The sequence below is a fragment of the Sorex fumeus genome, unplaced genomic scaffold, assembly GCF_029834395.1.
Source record: "Sorex fumeus unplaced genomic scaffold, SorFum_2.1 ptg000265l, whole genome shotgun sequence".
In the NCBI taxonomy this organism is placed as follows: Eukaryota; Metazoa; Chordata; class Mammalia; order Eulipotyphla; family Soricidae; genus Sorex; species Sorex fumeus.
The window spans coordinates 27,648,052-27,667,756 of NW_026606322.1; the positions used below are offsets into that span (position 1 = coordinate 27,648,052).

Sequence of the window (19,705 nt, forward strand, 5' to 3'; positions counted from 1 at the left end):
ACCACAAATTTCAATTAAAGACTGAAGAGTTTACTCTTCAGTTAAGATACTGACCATTAACAAATACCCTTTATTCTATGAAAGATTTCACAATCCCTTAAAGAAAAAAGGGCCAATATTTCTGTACCAAAGAAAGTAATCTTCAATTGTGCGCAATAAATCAATCTAAACATTGTATTGTGTGAACACTGCCTCTGGGTGTTTTAGTATTACTAGATAAAAATGCAGAAACCTAAAGACAAAAAAATTTCCTCTTAACATTCTGGGATAATGGGTTTTTTGTTGTTTTGGGTCACATCCAGTGTTACGAAGGAGTTACTCCTGGCTCTGCATTCAGAAATCACTCCTGGAGAGCTTGGGGGACCACATGGGATGTCGGAGATCAAACCCAGGTTAAGTGCCTTACCCACTGTACTACTATCTCTCCGGCCCAGATTTTGGGATAATTTTGTCAAGTTTGCCTGTTTTCAAGTCAAATTTTTTAAGAATCCAGTTTAAAGAGTTCTGGTATCAAATACTGCGGTGTATGCTCTACAGGAGATATGTACTTCCTTTAGTTTTCTGAAAAGAATTTTTTCCCTCCTTCATTAATTACATTCCTTTACTTACAAAAACCTGAGTAACCTCCTGGGATTTCTTTGGAGTAATTCCCCTAATTTTTTAATTAAAATCTAATCACTTTTGTTGACATATAGGGCTGAGCTTTAGCACACAAGAAAATGACTGGGTGCCTGAGTTATATAGATGTGTGTGTTTATAAACTCAGAAAGAACCATTACCAGAAGGATTCGCTAAGCAATTTTCCCTACATTCAATTAGACATAAAACAGTCACTTCTTAGGAAAATTCCGTGTAATTTTGTAGTATCTTAAGAGCTTCATACCACTGGTAAAGAAGTTTTCTCACAAAGAATCTGTTCTTTTCCAACTCTGTTAAACGTTTTATCTGCAAATCATTACTGAAAGCTTTTCTTCCAGAATTTGTGTTTTTCAGGTCTCATGGCTCATATTTAGCAACCTAGTATTTAAATCAGTGGCAAATATCAATCTGTACCTCGAGACATGCAGGTAGCCTAAGGATTAACAATTGAACTATTAAAGTGTTTCACAAATACAATGTTCGAACAAACTACTCTTCTATCACTAGTAGTGATATAACTTGCTTCAACTGTTGAGTCCTTATGTAAATATAGATCACCACTCATATTGTAATTGCATTATTATGTCACACTCCATTTTTATACTTTGTACTCTTTTAAAATGCCACACCTCAAAAACAAACCACAACCAAATAAAGTGAAAATGTTTCCTGTGAATAACTAAGGGGGTAAAGGGGAAATCAAAGTTTCTGATTTGGGTTCTGTTCACTTTCTGATTTTATAACAAGATTTATTTGGAATACTGATGTTTAGTGAAAATGATATGGCCATGAAGGGAACCTGAAGGTGAAGAGTTCAGGTCTCTCTGACCTACACAGCCCAGAACTGCAAGAAAAGGAAGTGGGAAAAGTCCCACGATTTAAGGGCACCAGATAGCTAGTCCAGTCCTTGCACAAGTGTCTGGGCTTTGGAAACCAAGGGCAAAGGGTGATGACTAGTCTACGGTAGCGTTTAAAACTCCCACCCCCCCTAGTAAGTCTCCACCCTCCCAGATCCCCAAGCGTGATTTTGCACAACAAGTTAAATAAAAGTAAACTGTTTATTAAAAGATACAGCAAAGGTACAGATACAGAGATACATACAAAGATACAGATATATATATATTTACATATATATACAAGTCTTGCTGTTTTCATGTGCACTATGTTTAGGGGCACATTAATCAGGCGGCATTTGAATTGGGGTTGTTTTGACACTTGGTATTATTACTAGGTCATTTTGACAAGATACAACTATAGCCTCATGGGAATTTCAAATTGTGATTGCCACTTCTCCAACTTTTAACAGTAGCAAAGAAGGGAAGGAGAAGGGAAATGGGAGTACCAAGGCTGAGCACTAGGTTAAACACAAGAATTCAATAGGGCCAAGGAAGCACGGGGAAGGGAAATTAAAATTAAAGGCTATCTGACAAACAACCCAAAGGAATAGTAAACCATTATTAAGGGCAATGGGCTATGTATCCAAGAGTTCACAGTAGCCTACAATGACCTTTTCCAATCCAGTTCTTGTGTTGAACCTGAGGATCTGCCTCTCTCCACTTAATCCCTCCACCCAGCACATTTGCTACCACCAAAATCTAGAGCTATAGAGCCGTGAAGCAAAACGGGATGCTAAATAGTTGTACCTTGGGCTACCTTCCCACAAGTGCAAGGAGGGCCCAATGTTGGGCAGGGATGTGATAACACTGTTCTCTGCAATTCGATGCTTTTCACTTTGTGGCTTGGTTCCACAAAGTGAATTGCATCGAGTTACTGTCAAATGAGAAGCTGCGGGTTGTTTCATCTGTCGTCTAACCCGGCCCTGCCGTTTAACCCGGCCCTAAGAAGAGTGAAACAGAATCCAAATCAGATATAAAGTAACAATAAAATGGCAGTTTCAGGTATTAAAAAAAAAAGAGAGAAATACGTATTACTCATCTTACTTACCTCAGAGGGCAAATTGCTGCTGAAAACATTATCGTCATCTTTGTTTTCTTCACCATTTTTCTCTACAGGAACCCACTCTCCATAAACACTATCTGCTTCTTTTTTTCGATGCTGTGATCCAGACGACACAGGAAATTCTTTTGTTAATGTTACCTGGCTTTTTGGTGGAGTTGGTTTTGCTGCAGCAATCTTAAAAAAATAAGAATTTAATTAGATCGACAGATTTTGAACAAAGCCCCCAAGAAACAATTTTATTCAGTATTCTTATAGGATTTAAGCCCAAATTTGGAGGATGGGGAGTGGGACGGGGTGTAGATGACACTCCCTTTAGTTTTGAATAGTTTAAAAAAACACTGATACTCACATTTAGATTGAAAAAAATGGGTTTGGGTTCACTGAGTTTAAAGGGATGATGATAAAAAGGTGGTTCTTCATCCTCTTCATCTGAGACATGAGGCTTATTCACTATTACATCATCATCTTCTTTACTCTGTGCAATCTGTTTGCATTTCTTAAAAAGTAAAAACAAACAAAAGAAAATCTTACACTTTATGAACATTTAGTTTTCTTTAAAGAATCAAACCACACAAAATCAATCTTCAAAAGTAAAACAAGATTAAATAGGTTATGGACAGGTTAATTTATCTATTATTTAAACACGTTCTAACTGGTATGTCAGTCAACAACATTTATTGAGCACCTACTATGTGCAGAGCACTGTACTGGGCACTGTCCAAGGAATACAAAAAAAAAAAACCAAAAAAAAATAATAATAACAAACCCCATGGTCCCTGCTCCAAAGGAGCTTACAATCTAGTTCAGGAGAAGGAATACATACACATGAAATTGAGGAACGCTTTTACAGAGCAACACAAGTAACAAGTGCAAACTGATATAATACAAACCAAGTACATAAGTGCTGAGAAAAACAGAAGTTTAAGAGAAAACAGAAATCAGGCAGAATTTAATAATCAAGGAATATTCCTTGAAAAGTTTTAAGCCAGATATTTATAGCTAAGAAAACTTGGCAGGGAAATAAAAAGTCATCCTATACACGGGATGGTTTAAAAAAAAAAGGCAGAGAAGATAGGAAACTACTAAAAGGTTGGAAGATGAGGCTAAAAACATACGGACACTCTTTAAATGTTTGCAAGGTTTTAGATAAGGAGCTCGGCAGGATTTGGTAAGCAAGCAATTTGAAGCCTTTTACTAGGTCCTTACATTTAAAGTTGCTACTCATACTATAATAAATCTAAACAAGGAACCAATTTAAGAAACTGTATGATCCCCAAATGTATGTCAAAATAAAAGATTAGAAACATTTGTAATTGGGATAAATGTTCTGCAAGTTAAAGTCTTTAAAAGAACAGATCTCAAGAATGGAAGAAAATAAGGTATGATGGAGAGGGTACAACTGATGAGGTCTCACACAAAGCAAAGCCAATTCCTTCCTGAGAAGTAAAAGACTCCATTTTTATAAAAAGGTCAGGGTAAATTTGCATGGATTTGTCTCTATACAAGCAGAATTGTTCACATCTATTATCAATTAGAAACATTACAATAGGATAAAAAGCTCATTTAGCCAAAAACAGTATACCAAGCTTATAACCAAGGGGAAACAGAATACATTGATATTTGCAGGCTGGCATCAGGCTAGCCAATAACAAGTTTCAATATATGAAACAATGTGGTATTTCTGGATCCTAGCAGCAATATTTCAGCGTCCTCCCAAAAGAATAAAAATATTAATAAAACAATGCCAAACAAACAAAAAAAAAGCCTCAATTGAAAAGACCAAATTTTTAAAAACAAAAATGTGTTTAAAATGTTACTGCCAAAACCCGAACCGCAGAAAGAACTGATAATGGCCGGCCATTATCACCAATGGCTGGTACCAAACAGCCAAAACCCGAAATGTTGATGCGAAAGAAGTTCCTTTCAGGCAATGGCCAGCTATTCTCATTAATTTCCAAGCTCCGGTGGCAAAAGATCATTTCTGAAGATTGTCTGTGTCTTTGCGTATATGCAGTACACTCGTGGCGATCAGTGAACACGTCGTGAATGGAAACGAAACTGTAGGCGAGCTTCTGCGTGTTGCTCACTCAACACCTCCTCCATTCAAACGAAACGTCCCACTCCTCAGTCAGTTTGGCTTCTAAAACTGGAAAGCAAAAGTAATGGGAAGTAACTTTTAGCTAGCGGAGCTTAGCCATCCCGGATAATGGCCTGCTAAACAGAGCTTCTGCCGCTGCCACATCTGGATTTCGGGTTTTGGCCACTTTGGCCAGCCATTATCAGTTCAGCCCACAATTCAGGTTTTGGCACGCTCCAGAGTCAAGGTCACTGGAATAACCACTTAAGAATGCAAACAAATTTTGTCTAGCTTACCTCAGTTAGTTCTTCTATAGTAGCTCCTCCTGACTTTTTAGCAACTTTCTCTTCTATTGTAGGTGGAGGCGCAGGCTTTAGGTTTGGCGGTAAAGGAACACCAGCCTTAGCACACATGGCAGCTGCATTAGCTTTGGCTATTTCAAGTAACTGCGCCTTATCTGTAAGAAGAAAAAGATTGTTTTCTCAAAACACTGTACATTCTGTATCATCAAAAACTTCATCCCCTCAACAAAAAGACATCAAATTTTGGCATTAAATTACTAAAGCTATGATCAAATCACTTATTTCGGCTCCCAATTATTAAGCAATGCCCCCTAAAGAACTAAGTCTATACTGAGCACATTTAAATTTAGCTAAGTTCTAAACAATCACTTTACCACACGAACACTTAGAACTAACATAGTCTCACTTCCCAAAATTATCATTTCCTTAAATCATTTGCTAATCTAGGAGACTTTTAAATCACCAAGACCAAATTAAAGAGCCAAGTCTTCTAACAGAGCTCTAGGTAGAACTGACCTTCCTCTCCTCACTGTGCTGCCTCAACCTGTACCAAAATACTTAGAGCAGACAACATAGTTCTCCTTAGAGACATAGATACACTTCATTTGTATCACTTCTACTAACTCCGCAATTTTATAGTTATTTCAACAAAAACTTTTTTCAAATTCAAAAGTCTTTTAATAAACTTTATATTAAACATTCTCAACTGTTCTAGGTTTTGTTTTGTTTTGGAAGGCCTGGGCTACACCTACCAGACATGATCAGGAGTTACTCCTGGCAGTGCTCGAGGGCCCATATGGGATGCCAGGGATCAAACCTGGGTACGCAGCAAATGCCCTAATCGCTGTACTAGCGCTTCCACTGCTTCAAGTTTCTAATGATGCTCAGGACTTACTACTCCTGGCTCTGCACTCAGGGATCACTCCTTGCCAGCTCAGGACCATATGTGGTGCCAGGGATAGGTTAGCAAACTCCCTACCCACTGTACTATTGTTCTGGCCTCTCTTTCAGAGCTGTTTATCTTAAACAACTCTGACCTGGAATAGTATATTCTACTGGGATTATTATCCCTTATGCACCGCATTTTTTTTTCTTTGTGGGTCACAATCGGCAATGCACAGGGGTTACTCCTAGCTCTGCACTCAGGAATTACACCTGGCGGTGCTCAGAGAAAAATATATGGGATGCTGGGAATCGAACCCAGGTTGGCCGCGTGCAAGGCAAATACCCTACCTGCTGTGCTATTGCTCCAGCGCCACTGCACCATGTTTAAAACTAGGTAATTGAACCAGGAAGCTAGCTCAGGTCCCAAGTTTTATCCCTGGCATTGCATGCCCTCCCCTCATGGCTCCCTGCTGAACCCCAGTCACAATTGGGGAGTACCACAAAAATTTAAAGTTCTAACAACTTTTCAGATTAAAAGTACTTTAAATTTGCTTTTCTAATACCACCCACCCAGTTAAATACCTCTTCCTGCAAATTCCCTGCTTATTTCCACTGTATCGATTTTTTTATTATAACTTTCAAAATTTACCTTTAACAGTCCTACATTCCCATTTATTAAGTCTTCATATACATTTAACACTTCTTTGTTGCCTTTTTAAGACACTAAATTTAGCAGTAGAAAATTAGAAGAGAAACTTTTCGATTTGCAAGATTCTGTTGGAATAACCTACAATTTGCATATATTACAGTTCTTAAACTGAACTTCAAATCTTCCATTTTTAGTTATGGGAGATGATTCCAGTAAATTAAGACATTCAAGTATTAAAACACCTTGGTTCTATGTACTGTAAGCAGGTGTGTAAGTACCTGACAGACCTGTGTACTCTCTGCATGTACTAAGTACTTTGTGCATTGATTCATTTTCTTAACAAAAAATCTAAAAGAAATATGTACTCAGTAAGTAACCCAGTATATTCCATATGACTCAAGAGTAAAATAAACTCAAGTTTAAAACACTTCCCACTACAATTCCACTAAGTTGTAAAATGACTCACCCAAATCTGTCAGACGTTTAGGTGATCTGCCCCTTTCAGAAGACCTAGATCGTTTACGTCGGATGGGAGATCTGCTAAACCTCCTTCTCAAGGGTGTCCGTGATCGCCTTAGTCTGACTGGTGATATACTAAAGCTTCTTCTCCTTACAACAGATCTTGATCTCCTCCTTCGGCTGGGTGTGCGGCTGCGGCGACTGGGTGTGCGGCTCCTTCGGCTGGGGGTGCGGCTCCTTCGGCTGGGGGTGCGGCTGCGGCGACTGGGGGTTCGGCTCCTCCTGCTGGGAGTGCGGCTCCTTCGGCTGGGGGAAACACTAAAGCTCCTTCTTCTCCCTACAGATCTTGATCTTCTTCGACGACTTGGGGTATGACTTCGACTTCGACGACTTGGGGTGCGACTTCGCGCTCTAACTGATTTTCGATTATCCCTGGAACTTGACCTTTTTCTTTTTCTTTCCCTGGACTTGGATCTGTGCTTTGGAGATCTTTTGCGCTTCTCTTTTGATACAGATCGCCTTCCCCTCGATTTTGATCTTGACCTGCTGCTCCTCCTCCTGCGTCTTGACCGTGACCGTGACCTTGTTTGAGAACGATGAGACTTGGATTTAGAGGATCTCTTCCTTGCCCTAGAACGAGATTCACTGGTTCGCTTGCGTGATTTGTGCTCAGAAGATTTGGAGCGCTTACTTCGAGATCTCAAGGAAGAGTCTCTTTTCTTCTCTTTCTCACCTTTATCACGGTTCTTTTTCTTACTTTTTTCATGTGGGTCCTTAACTTTAACAAAAATTTCATAATCATCTTTTTCCTCTGAAGAGGATTCTGATGCTCTTTCTTGGGTACTAATTACAACTGGACTGGAAGCAGATTTGTCACGTTCAACTTCACTTGGAAGTAAAGGTCCTTCAATACCAGCTCTAAGGCTTGCAAGTCGTTCCATGTCCTTAGGAAGCAATGGTCTCACTAAATCTGCTTCATTAATATCATCAATAGTGGCAGAAAGTCCTGAGTCAGACAGCATTTCTTTATTAGGGACAGTTATTTCTTTATCTTCTCCACTATTTTCTTTAGGGCTGAGAGCAACTGCTAAATTCTGGTCACTCTCCTTCATAGGTAATGGTCCTTCTGTGTCCTTACTAACAAAATTATTAGATAAGTCAAGATGAATGTCTTTAGCAGGCAAAGGTCCCTCTATGTCAGCCTCACTACCACCACTGGGGCTGGTGGAAATTACCATGTCATGTTCAGTATCTTGAGTAGCTAAAGACACTTCATCATATTTACTAATAGAACTAAGAGCAGATGTCGTGGTAAACTCCATACCCTTACTAATTCCCACTGCATCAGGTTCAAGAGCAACAGGACCCGCAGAAGACAGAGTTCCTCCTATGTCAGCCTCACTAACACTAGGGCAGGTATCCAATACTGTACACTGTTTAGTCTCATTAATGGGCAAAATTTTCTCTTCACCTATTTCAACAGCAGCACCAGTGCTGGCAGCAGACAATGTATTATGTTCTGTCTCTTTTGCAATTAAATGATTATTTATATTAAGGTCTACATTTACACCAGGTTCATTTTCATAAAGGTCAGTTTTCAAGTGTCCTTCACTATGTGGTTCCTTATCTGAATGTGATGGCATCTCCTGCACGACCACCTCTGGAGCAAGATTCTGATCACCAGATAGTAAATGCATGCCTTTCGTAACACCTGATTCCAATGTCATTGGCGTAGACACCAAAGCAGTTTCAGATGACATTACTTGACTTGTCTCCAAGACAGGGACAACAGGCTCTGACAATGTCACATTTGATTCTTGAACAGAAACCAATGACTCAGAAACAATGCTGGCAGGTTGAGGGACTGACACTGCTGGTTCCAGAATAGGCACAGTAGGCTCCAGGGCAGAAACAACTGGAATGGAAATGTTGACATGCTCTGGCTCAACCATGGCTGGGGGCTGCAGTACAGCGTCAGGGGGTGGTTCTGAGACAGTCATAGCTGGTAGGTCTGAGACAGCAACAGCCAGTGGCTCTGGGAAAGTCCCAGCTGGTGGCTCCTGTGTGGTCACAGCTGGTAGCTCTGGGAGAGCTGTACCTGGCAGCTCTACAGTGCTCTGGGATGATTCTGGAACAGCTACTGTTGGCTCCAACAGGGATAAAGATGCTTCTGAGGCAACATGTCCTGAAGCGCTCATTGAATCAAAGTTGTTTGTCTCTGATATAATAGAAGATTCTGTTGTTAATACAGTAGGTTCAGCTGACATTATGGGAGTATCTGATACCATGTAAGTCACTGGTCTCTCCAGAGCACTTTCATGCTCTTCTGCAACTACAGCAGATTCCACGGGAGTTGATGTAACTGAAGATTCTGGCTCCATTGGTGGTTCTGGAACAGTCACAGTTGCCTCTGATGCCAACACGGAAGTCTCTGATGCTGACACTGAATAATTTGCAGGGACAGTCAAAGGCTCTGAAATCTCACTCTGACTCACTGGAGGTTCAGTCAGTGGTACAGACTCATCAGGGGGTAATGCTGGTACCTCAGACGGCCAAGTGTTTTCAGCTGTTAATGTCGCCTGCTCACCAGGCAATGCTGAACCCTCTGGTGGCTCTTCAGGAGGCAATGGTGGTGTCATCGGTGGCTCCTCAGGTGGCAAAGGAGGCATCGTTGGAGGCTCCTCAGGAGGCAAAGGTGGTACCATATATGCCTCCGTATATGTGTCAGAGTAAGAATCAGCGTAAGAATCAGTTGCCATTGACATCATTGAACGATCAGAGTAAGATGCCATCATTGATCGGTCAGCTGCAGAGTACGATGACATCATAGACCGGTCGGCAGCAGAGTATGATGACATCATAGAGCGGTCAGCACCCATAGACATCATAGATCGGTCAGTCATTGGAGACATCATAGAGCGCTCATAAGCGGACATCATAGAGCGCTCATAAGCTGACATCATAGAGCGCTCAGCCATAGGAGACATCATGGAGCGTTCATAGGCTGACATCATGGAGCGCTCATAGGCTGACATCATGGAGCGCTCAGCCATAGGAGACATCATAGATCGCTCATAAGACATCATAGAGCGCTCGTAAGACGACATCATGGAACGCTCTGCAGCATAGGACATCATCATAGAACGTCTAGATGCTAACATCAGGGGTCTGGGTGCTAACCTGTATGGCCTAGGGGCTATTCTGTAGGACCTGGGAGCTATCCTATAGGGTCTAGCAGACATCCTGTAGGGATCAGGAGTTAGTCTGTAGGGATCATGGCCTAATCTATAAGGGTCCTGCCCTAATCTGTAAGCTTCATGGCCTAACCGATAAGCTTCATGGCCTAACCGATAGGGATCCTGAGCTAACCTGTAAGGATCCTGAGCTAACCTGTAAGGATCAGGAGACTTTGAACCCAACATAGCAGAATCTTGGGAACTAGATGCTAACATCTGGGCATCCATGGTACCAGACGCTAACATTTGAGCATCCATGGTGCCAGAAGCTAACATTTGAGAGTCCATAGTGCCAGATGCTAACATCTGGGAGTCCATAGAGCTAGTTGCTAACATCTGGGAGTCCATGGTGCTGGTTGCTAACATCTGAGAGTCCATGGTGCTGGTGGCTAACATCTGGGAGTCCATGGAGCTGGTGGCTAACATCTGGGAGTCCATGGAGCTGGTGGCTAACATCTGAGAGTCCATGGAGCTGGTGGCTAACATCTGAGAGTCCATGGAACTGGTGGCTAACATCTGGGAATCCATGGAGCTAGTCGCTAACATCTGGGAGTCCATGGTGCTAGTTGCTAACATCTGGGTATCCATGGAGCTAGTCGCTAACATCTGGGAGTCCATGGAGCTAGTTGCTAGCATCTGGGAATCCATAGTATTGGAAGCTAGCATCTGGGAGTCCATGGTGTTGGAAGCTAGCATCTGAGAGTCCATGGTGTTAGACGCTAACATATGGGTCTCCATGGTGTTAGAAGCTAAAATATGGGACTCTTGGGCCATCAAGGGATCCACTCCTACTGCTACAGTAGCATCCCCCACCAATGTAGCAGGCAGCTCCTGTGCTACCGTACTATAGGATTCCAGCGCTGTCGTCGAAGGCACCTCCAGGGACTGCGACACGGTCATTGTTGAAAGCTCCGTTGTCACCACAGACTGAACAGAAATCTCCAGCGCCACAGTTGCCACAGGCTGCCCAGGCAACTCTGGCGCTCCAGGTTGCCCTGGCAACTCCAGCACCCCTGTTGCCAGAGGCTGCCCCAAAAGCTCCAGTGCTCCAGCTGCCCCAGACTGCCCCGCGTACTCCAGTGCCCCAGCTGCAATGAGCTGCCCAGGCAACTCTAGTGCCCCAGCTGCCACAGACTGCCCTGCCAATTCCAGTGCCCTAGTTGCCGAAGATAGCCCTGGCAACTCTGGCACCCCAGTCACCGAAGACTGCCCTGACAACTCCAGCGCTGTTGTTGCCACTGACTGTCCTGGCAACTCCAGCACCATCGCTGCCTCAGGCTGCCCCAGCAACCCAGTTGCTGTTGTCACCTCAGGCTGCCCAGGATGTTCCACCGCTGTCATCCCCATTGGCTGCTCCAACTCTGTCGTTGTCACAGGTTGTTCTGTCAACTCCATTGCAACGGTTACCGCAGGCTGCCCTGGCAATTCTACTGCAGCTGTCACCGCAGGCATCCCTGGCAGCTCCTGTGCCATCACAGGTGGCTCTGGAACCTCCTGTGGTGGCTCTAGCCCCATGGCTGTTGCTGGAAGCCCTGGCAATTCCTGCAACAACTGTGGCACTGATGTCACAGAGGGCCCCGGCAACTCAGGAGCTGCTGTCGCAGGAGGCCCTAGTAACTCAGGCACTGGGGAAGGAAGGGGCCCTGGCAACTCTGGCACCGGGGTAGCAGAGGGCCCAGGTAACTCCAGCACTGGAGTCACAGAGGGCCCCTGCAACTCCGGTATGGAGGTCGCAGGTGGCCCCGGCAACTCCATCGCTGAGGCCACCGACGACTCCGGCATCTCCAAAGCGGTGGTCTTGGGCAGCTCCGACATCTCCTGCGGTCTTGCCATGGATGAATCCACAACCTCCAGTGGCACTTCCACAGGCTGCTCAGGCAATCTTTGCACTTCAGTTGCAGGTGGCTCTGGAAAATCCATGGTTGATGTGCTAGGCTCAGGGTGCACCTCAGTAGGTGTCTCTGATGATACCAAAAAGGTTTCTGGTGGCTCTATCACTTTAGCTACTGGAGGCTCTGTCATGATCATTGATGGTTCTGGAGGTGTGCTCTCCAAAGATTTCAACATAGATTTCATCTGGTAATCCATGGGTACAGTTACAGCTGGCTCAGATGATTTCAGCACGACTGTCGTAGGCACTGGTGCTGTTTCAAAGGAATCCACAACTTTTGTCATGGATGGTTCCAGCGTTACTGCCACTGACTGCTCTGAGATTACTGATGTAGATGCAGACGCTACTGACAGTTCTGCAGTTTTTGTAACTGGCTTCAATGTTTCTAAGGTGTGTGATTCTGATGTCTCCATTGACACCATAGAATGTTCCAGTACAACTGTAGTAGATTCACTTGTCTCAGATAGGTCAAATGCTCTAACAGGATGTTCCAGTGCCATCACTGAAGATTCAGAATCATACTTCAAAAAGGAATCTGATTCTAAATCTATGTTCCCATCATGATGTGATTTCGGCTTAGATTCAGTTTCTTCTGGCTGTCTTTTATACTTTTTTTCCTTTTCTTTCTTCTTTTTCTTCTTTTTATTTTTGTGCTTTTTATGTTTCTTTGACTTTTTGCTGGGAATTTCATCAGTAGGATCTGTTTGTACAGACACACATCTTTTCCTAGAGGCCTCCTTCATGTCTGAAAGTAAAAAAAAATTTTTAATGTCAAACATACCCAAAAGATAATAGAGATAAACAACATGCCAGCATTTGCATTCTAAGTTAAAACACTGAAGAGTAACACTTCTTGACAGTCAACCAAATTTTCTGGAGTGACCAATCAATTTTCCTCACAGATCCCCATTAAAAACCTAGGTCATCACAAAGACTTAAGAGTTACATTAAGGGGGCTGGAGCGATAGCACAGCAAGTAGGGCATTTGCCCTGCAAGCGGCCGACCCGGGTTCGATTCCCAGCATCTCATATGGTCCCCAAAGCACAGCCAGGAGTAATTCCTGAGTGAAGAGCCAGGGGTAACCCTGTGCATCGCAGGGTGTGACCCCCCCAAAAAAAGTTACATTAAGATAGAATTTACAAGGCTTGAACGACAGTAGATATGGGCCTTATTTGCAGCCAATAGCAGTTCAACCCTTTCCACCACAGATCCTCCAGAGATGCCCCCAAACAAGGCTGGGTGTGGCCCTGAAATCCTCGGGATACCAAAGGGCTTAGGCAACACCATATCCTAGGGTCCTAGCATTAATTCCCTGCCCCAATTGGCTGAGAATTATCAGCAGTTATAAGGCAAACCGAGTGCATTTCACAATATTCATTTAAGATCATACTATCCACTTTTCAAATTGGAGCTTATTATTTTCAAGACAAAAAAAAACGAAAAGCACTGGGGCTGGAGTGATAGCACAGTGGGTAGAGCATTTGCCTTGCATGCAACTGACCAGGGTTCGATTCCCAGCATCCCATATGTTCCCCCCCATCCCCGAGCACTATCAGAAGTAATTCCTGAGTGCATGAGCCAGGAGTAACACCTGTGCATCACCAGGTGTGACCCAAAAAGCAAAAACAATAAGTAAAATAGCATCATTAAATGCCATAAATTTTCACATAAAGCACCCACATTCAAGTTTTTTACGGGCTGGAAAGTCAATCCAATGAGCTCAAACACATGTACGCTTGGGGGTCAGAACTCCTTCACCACACAGTCCCCCGTGTACCACCAGCAGTGATTTCCAAGCACCACTGAGACAGCCCAATATCACCCTTCAGAGTAGTAAATAATTTTTATGATTATCTCATGATCCCTATGCACCAAAGAAGCAACAAATTTTGTCTCAGAAAAGACTGCTTGCTTCCGTATCTTCAATCCATCAAACACTGAAGAATCTATTAGATCCAATTATTTATACTGTGCTTCCAGTTAGGGGAACAAATGTGAGTTAGAAAATATAAAGTACTGGACGAAAGAGATTAGAACACATACTTTGTGCGTAAGAGCCACAACTTCAATCACCAACTACAAAGTCGCCTGAGTACTAACAAAGCAACCCCCAAACAGGATGTCAGAAGTAACCCCAAAAGCCCCAAACACTACTGGGTATGGCCCAATAATAAAAGATTTAAATACTAGAAGAAACAATGCATGCTGCATAGTAAGCTTTCAGTAAGTGCCAGTGGATTGTTTTTAATAAGCTATAAAAAGCTGAACATTCATATACAGCAATGATATGAAACTTGAATTTAAAAATAAAACCCTAGGGCTGAAGCAATAGTATGAATAGGGTGTTGGCCTTGAACGTGGCCAACCTAGGTCCAAGCTGGGTTGAATTCCCAGCATCCCATATAGTTGTCCCCATGCACCTTCAGGAGTAATTTTTAAGTGCAGAGCCAGGAGCAACACCTGAGCACCACCGGGAGTAGCCCAGAAACAAGATGAAACATTTAAAAATAAAAATAAAATTCATTGGAGACAGAGACTCTTAACAGTCCTTTAATGCAACTAAAGAACATTTTACTTGCAACTGGAAATTTAAGTATATTTCATCTTTCAACCAGATGAGTTTTACTTATATCAACATCAAATCTAGTGAATCTTAGCACTAGAAAAAGCTAATCAGAAATCCAAGTTGTTATGACTATAGCAGAAAATTAAAACATGGCAAGACATATACTAAAACAAAGTGAATTGAGGCCGGAGCAACAGTACACCAGGTATGGTACTTGCTTTGCACGTGGGAACTCCGGCTTCAGTCCCTGGCACCACACAGGGTCCCCACTGAGTGCAGATAAAGGATTAAGCCCTGAACTCGGCTGGGTGTAAACCAAAAACAATCAAAATCATTTTCTCACTTATTATCCACTGAATGTTAAATTATACATTAATCAAGACATTGCTAAAGTATTTAAGTATAGTTGGTCAGCTGAATTTAAAATTCATAACATAATTCCATTTCTAAAAACCAAACTTATTTGTGTTTGATCATAAATGCATAAATTTATGCATCTTAGGGTTAATAAATAGATGGTACAAGAAATTTTCAACTCAAGGCCCTAGATTCCTAACAAGCAATTTTTAAAGTTAAATAAGCAACAACTCCTCTCCCCTGACTGGACTGTTGAGAGGACAAAAAAAAGTAAGGTTTTTCTAAGGTAGGACTTTAAAGAGACCAGAGGGGGGGAAAAAAACGAGGCCAGAGACAGGACTGGAACTAAGGCACATGCCTTGCATGTAGCAGACCCCAATTTAATCCCCAACACTACAAATAACCCTGCAAGCAACCATGGGAGTGACCCCTAAGCACAGAACAAGGATTAGACAGACCATGAGCACTGTGTCATCCAAAAACAAAAAAATTCCTCTAAGCAATTTTCTACCAACATTAAGTCCATCAATGCCTGTGTTTTAGTGCAACTGTATTTTGAAAGAAGAAAGTTTTTGGTAAACTGAATAAAGCTAAAACAAAATTAAGTCCTAAATCTACTGATCATTTTAAATATTCTTCAATCAAGATATACTATAAAGTATTTAAAATATCATGAAATACCAATCTGAGATAGCTGATTATCTCCAACTTACCTGGCTTATACCGTAGCTCTGTATCTAAGACCCCAGAAAGCACTTCCTCTATCTTCTGAACTATTTCTTCGTTTGGTAGATTCCTGGCAGAGGCAGCTGCATCACCTGCCTGGTTTCCTTCAATAGGTGTATTTGTTTCACCATTGAGCTGGCCCTCGTTCCTTCCACTTGACAAGGAAAGTTATCAAAATTAATATTTTCATGACAAATATTTGTAACTCAAAATTGATACATTTCACCATTTCCTATATTTTAGGTGATACTCTCTGCAAATTTAATTCCTGTACATTTACTTAGAGCTGGTGCAAGTTTGTGACAACACATACAAAAAAATTATTGGGACTGGAGCAAATGCTTTGCAAGCACAAGACATGTTTTGATCACTGGCAACAGCCTGCTGAGTACCTAGCAGGAAGTATCCACAGTCCCCAAATATGCTCTAAAACCAAAACCGAAAGTCTTAAAAATGAGTTTTTGGGCATTCTTTTAGTCAGGATACTCTCAGAAATTTAAGTATTTTGGGAATCATATGCACAGTGATCTCACAGGAGAAAAAAACATGAAGTTCACACTCACAGATTCAAAGAAAAATATTTGGCTTAACATTATGGATAGTAGATACTTTAGCCACAATAAAGCCACACCTGGCCATATTTAACAATCAACAGTATCAAGGAACATGAAAGTTAGCCACAGACAGTGCATAGAGTAATCTATATTTTCTGACCAGGCTTATATTAAGCTGTTATTGAAATACCATAAAGATTAAAATGATATATTTGCATAGCTTTTACTTGGACAGAGTAAAAATCCTGATATTGGAAAAACGTCCAGTGTTGTAAAAAATTGCACAAGAAAAGTGTCAATTCATGCATTTATAGTTAGTGAATAGATGGTCGAAGAAATTTTCAACTGGATCCAGGCCCTAAAACTCCTAACAAATTTATTAATAAAAATCATTTACCCTGGCATTTTTACTTTTTAACTCTAGAAAATTGTTTTGAAGGATATTCACATGGTGTTCAATTTAACTTGATCAAGCTACCTAACAACCTGAATGGCAAAACAAACTATCAGTAGCTGTTATTATTTGAATTTCTAATATAATAAATCATACGTTATTACTTCTAGTATCACAATATTCTATACAATCAAACTTACTTCCCAATTAATATAGAATTAATATTATTGATTTGATAATCAAGGAACAAGTTTGCTAAAGGTCAATTTATTAAAGAGGTGATATAGGCATTCAAAACCAGAGTTCGTTCATTTCAGCATCCTTACATATCATATAGAGGAAAAATATACTGAGTTTAGAATAAAATTATGTTCGCTGCATATTATTCGGAAACCAATCCTTTTAAAAATAAACTGAATTATCAATAGTCCTTAAATTTTAAGTTCTTGCTTTACTTTTCCCAAGCATTTACATGTACAACAAAACAACCTCCTACACACACACCAAAAAAAAAAAGTTTTTAAAAAGAGAAAACTACCCAAAATAGACACTCGGAAAAAGTAATGACCTCAAAGCTATCACAACGCTTATCAAAATAACAGTAAAGGGATGAAGTTTTATCCTTAAATGTCATTACATCCCAAAACAAAATTTTATCGAATCATAAACTGTTTCAAATACAAAAACTGACAAGCGACAGGGTTTTAATGATTTACCAAGTTAAAGAAAGCATACAAAATAATCAAATGCCACAATATGTGCATCTTCGCACAGGGAAAAAAAAACACCATTAATAACTGCATGGCGGGCCAGTTTCCTCATTTCTTCCTATTTGCTACAAAAATCTTAACACGGAGACTTAATTTTAAAAGAATAAAATTACAAGCGATAAAGAGCATCATTACGTATTTCATGCAACAATTAAGTTTTCCAGTAAAATTATACCCACTTAACATAGATCCGCTCAACACCCCACACACACACAAATAGCAAAGGCCAGTTTTTCCCAAAAAAACCAATAAGCCTCAATTCCCCTTTAAAAAAAAAAAATCGAGCCTGCTAAAACAATAATCCTAGCCGTCGACAGAGTACCTGAAAATTAACCCGCCCGTAATTTGACATAACGCACAAACGGCGGTTTCGGCTCCTTTTCGAATTCGGTCCTCAAATGGTTAAAAAATCACACGGAGCCCAAGAGCCTCGGGGCCGACCCCCGGCACCGGCTGCGAGCCCGGCACCGTGCGACGCCAGCCACTCCTCAACCTACCCGAAGCAGGCCTCGCCGGGGGTGGGGGCGCTCCCCGCCCCTTCCATTTCGGGGCGCCGAGGGGCATCGACGTCAGGTTTTCCACCCGGAATGGAGGGGGGCGTTTTTTAAAAAAATATACGTATATATTATATATATATAATAATGCCCAACGAGGAGGGTTAAGGGTGAGGAGAGGGCCGGGATGGCGAAGACGCGGCGCCCAGCTCCCCCGCCCGAACGAACCCCCCCCCCCGCCAAGTCCCACTCGACTTAGTTGCGAAATTTTAAAAAAAATATTTTTTAAAAACTAAAATTAAAAAAATTAAAAATAATAACAAAAATTAAAATCCCGACTTCATCCCAGCTGCCTTCCGGACCCTTTCCGGAGCGCAGGACCTCCACGCGAGCCGCGGCGGATTGCTCGGCCATTCGAATGCCGCCCGGGGACAGCGCCCGCGGACGACCGCCACCCCCCCCCCCCGCACCGCCGCCGCCGCCGCCCCCGCACCACACAACCACCTCCCCCTCCCCAACCTCCCGAGCCCGCAAAAAAAAAAAAAATTAAGCGAATTGAAGATTTCTACCCCCCACCCCCACCCCACCCCCAGAAACGGCCGTTAGAGACCCTTTCCGGGCCGAGGCACCGGCCGGCGAGATCGGCGGAGGCGGAGAGGGGGAGGGGACGCGGCGGCGGCGGCGGCGGGGCCGAGGCAGGAACTAGGCCCGTCCCCGGCGGGCGGCGAGAGGCCTACCCGCGGCTCCCGAGCGAGGGGGCGAGCAAGCGGGGGACACGGGGCGGGGGTGGGGGGAGCAGCTTAACCCGGTTCAACAAGAGAGAGTCTTGGGTTACCTCGGAAATGGGCGAAGTTCTTCTCCGGGAAGAGAGGGAGCGGATGGTGGGGGGGGAGGGAGGGAAGGCCGGAAAATGGATCCCAGGCCCAGGCGGGGCAGTAGCGGGGCCTGAGGCGAGGAACGACGGCGTCGCTGAAGAAAGATGCCACGGAAGGCTATCTGCGACCCTAACGGCCCCTTAGGAGCAGAAGAGTCTGGGAAACGTTTACCTGGAAAGTTCTTGCTGTATTTCCCGGAATTTACTGACCACGAAAGACCTAAAAATCTGCTCGATGTTGGTCGCCATGGCGTCCGCTCCGTTCTCTCAACTCCTCCTCGCTAGTCCTCCAGGCTCCCAGCATGCCCCGGAAGGAGGTGCCGCGGCCAATTCCGTCTCTCGTCGTCCTGATTGGCTCTGGGAGGAGCGTCCCGGGCGGCACGCTCCGCCGTCCAGCCAATCAGCGCGCACGGCCCCGCCCACCTCAGGAGCTGCGGGGGGGAGAGCTGCTGACGTTTGCGCCGCGCACGACTCGGCCGCCATGTTAGTGACTGACGCAGACGCCATTACAGGAGAAGTCTCTCGAGACTACCGTGCCTGCTCGCACTGTGGCCCGTCCGCGGCAGGATTGGGGAGGCTTAAAGAGGATGACACGAGGCGTCCTGGGAAAAGCACCCACGAGGAGTGGGAGCGAGATGGGTTCCCCCACGCAGACAGGGCCTCCCACATGCCCGGGTGGCGCCGAGCGGTTTCATCAGGGGAGGTTACATCCGGGAACCAAGACATAACGCCCCACCCCCTCCCCAGTGACGAGACTGTGTACGACAACGGTTTTTATTCCCCCCCATCCCTATTTCTCCAATGGCATCCTGTTATCGGTTTTATTTTGGCTTCTAAATCATATACCGGAGGACTCGAGCCCCTCTGTGTCC

At 43.2% G+C, this 19,705-nt stretch overlaps 1 protein-coding gene across 7 annotated transcripts in view; it reads right to left on the reverse strand.

Moving 5' to 3' along the window:
• The window catches only part of SON (SON DNA and RNA binding protein), a 32,953-nt gene extending 13,801 nt beyond the window's left edge, over nt 1-19,152 (reverse strand). For 4 of the 7 annotated variants that reach the window (XM_056109246.1, XM_056109247.1, XM_056109250.1 and 1 more), the window contains exons 1-6: nt 19,006-19,152; nt 15,735-15,901; nt 6,978-12,842; nt 4,972-5,132; nt 2,948-3,094; nt 2,584-2,772 (exon numbers count right to left, since the gene is read on the reverse strand). In XM_056109246.1, coding sequence (XP_055965221.1) covers nt 2,584-2,772; nt 2,948-3,094; nt 4,972-5,132; nt 6,978-12,842; nt 15,735-15,901; nt 19,006-19,082 — 6,606 coding nt within the window. In that variant the 5' untranslated portion in view covers nt 19,083-19,152. Of the gene's footprint in view, nt 1-1,683; nt 2,477-2,583; nt 2,773-2,947; nt 3,095-3,256; nt 4,745-4,971; nt 5,133-6,977; nt 12,843-15,734; nt 15,902-18,794 lie in introns of those variants that run through there. The other 3 variants (XM_056109252.1, XM_056109248.1, XM_056109253.1) reach the window with 3 other exon arrangements.
• Nucleotides 19,153-19,705: the final 553 nt, after the last annotated feature.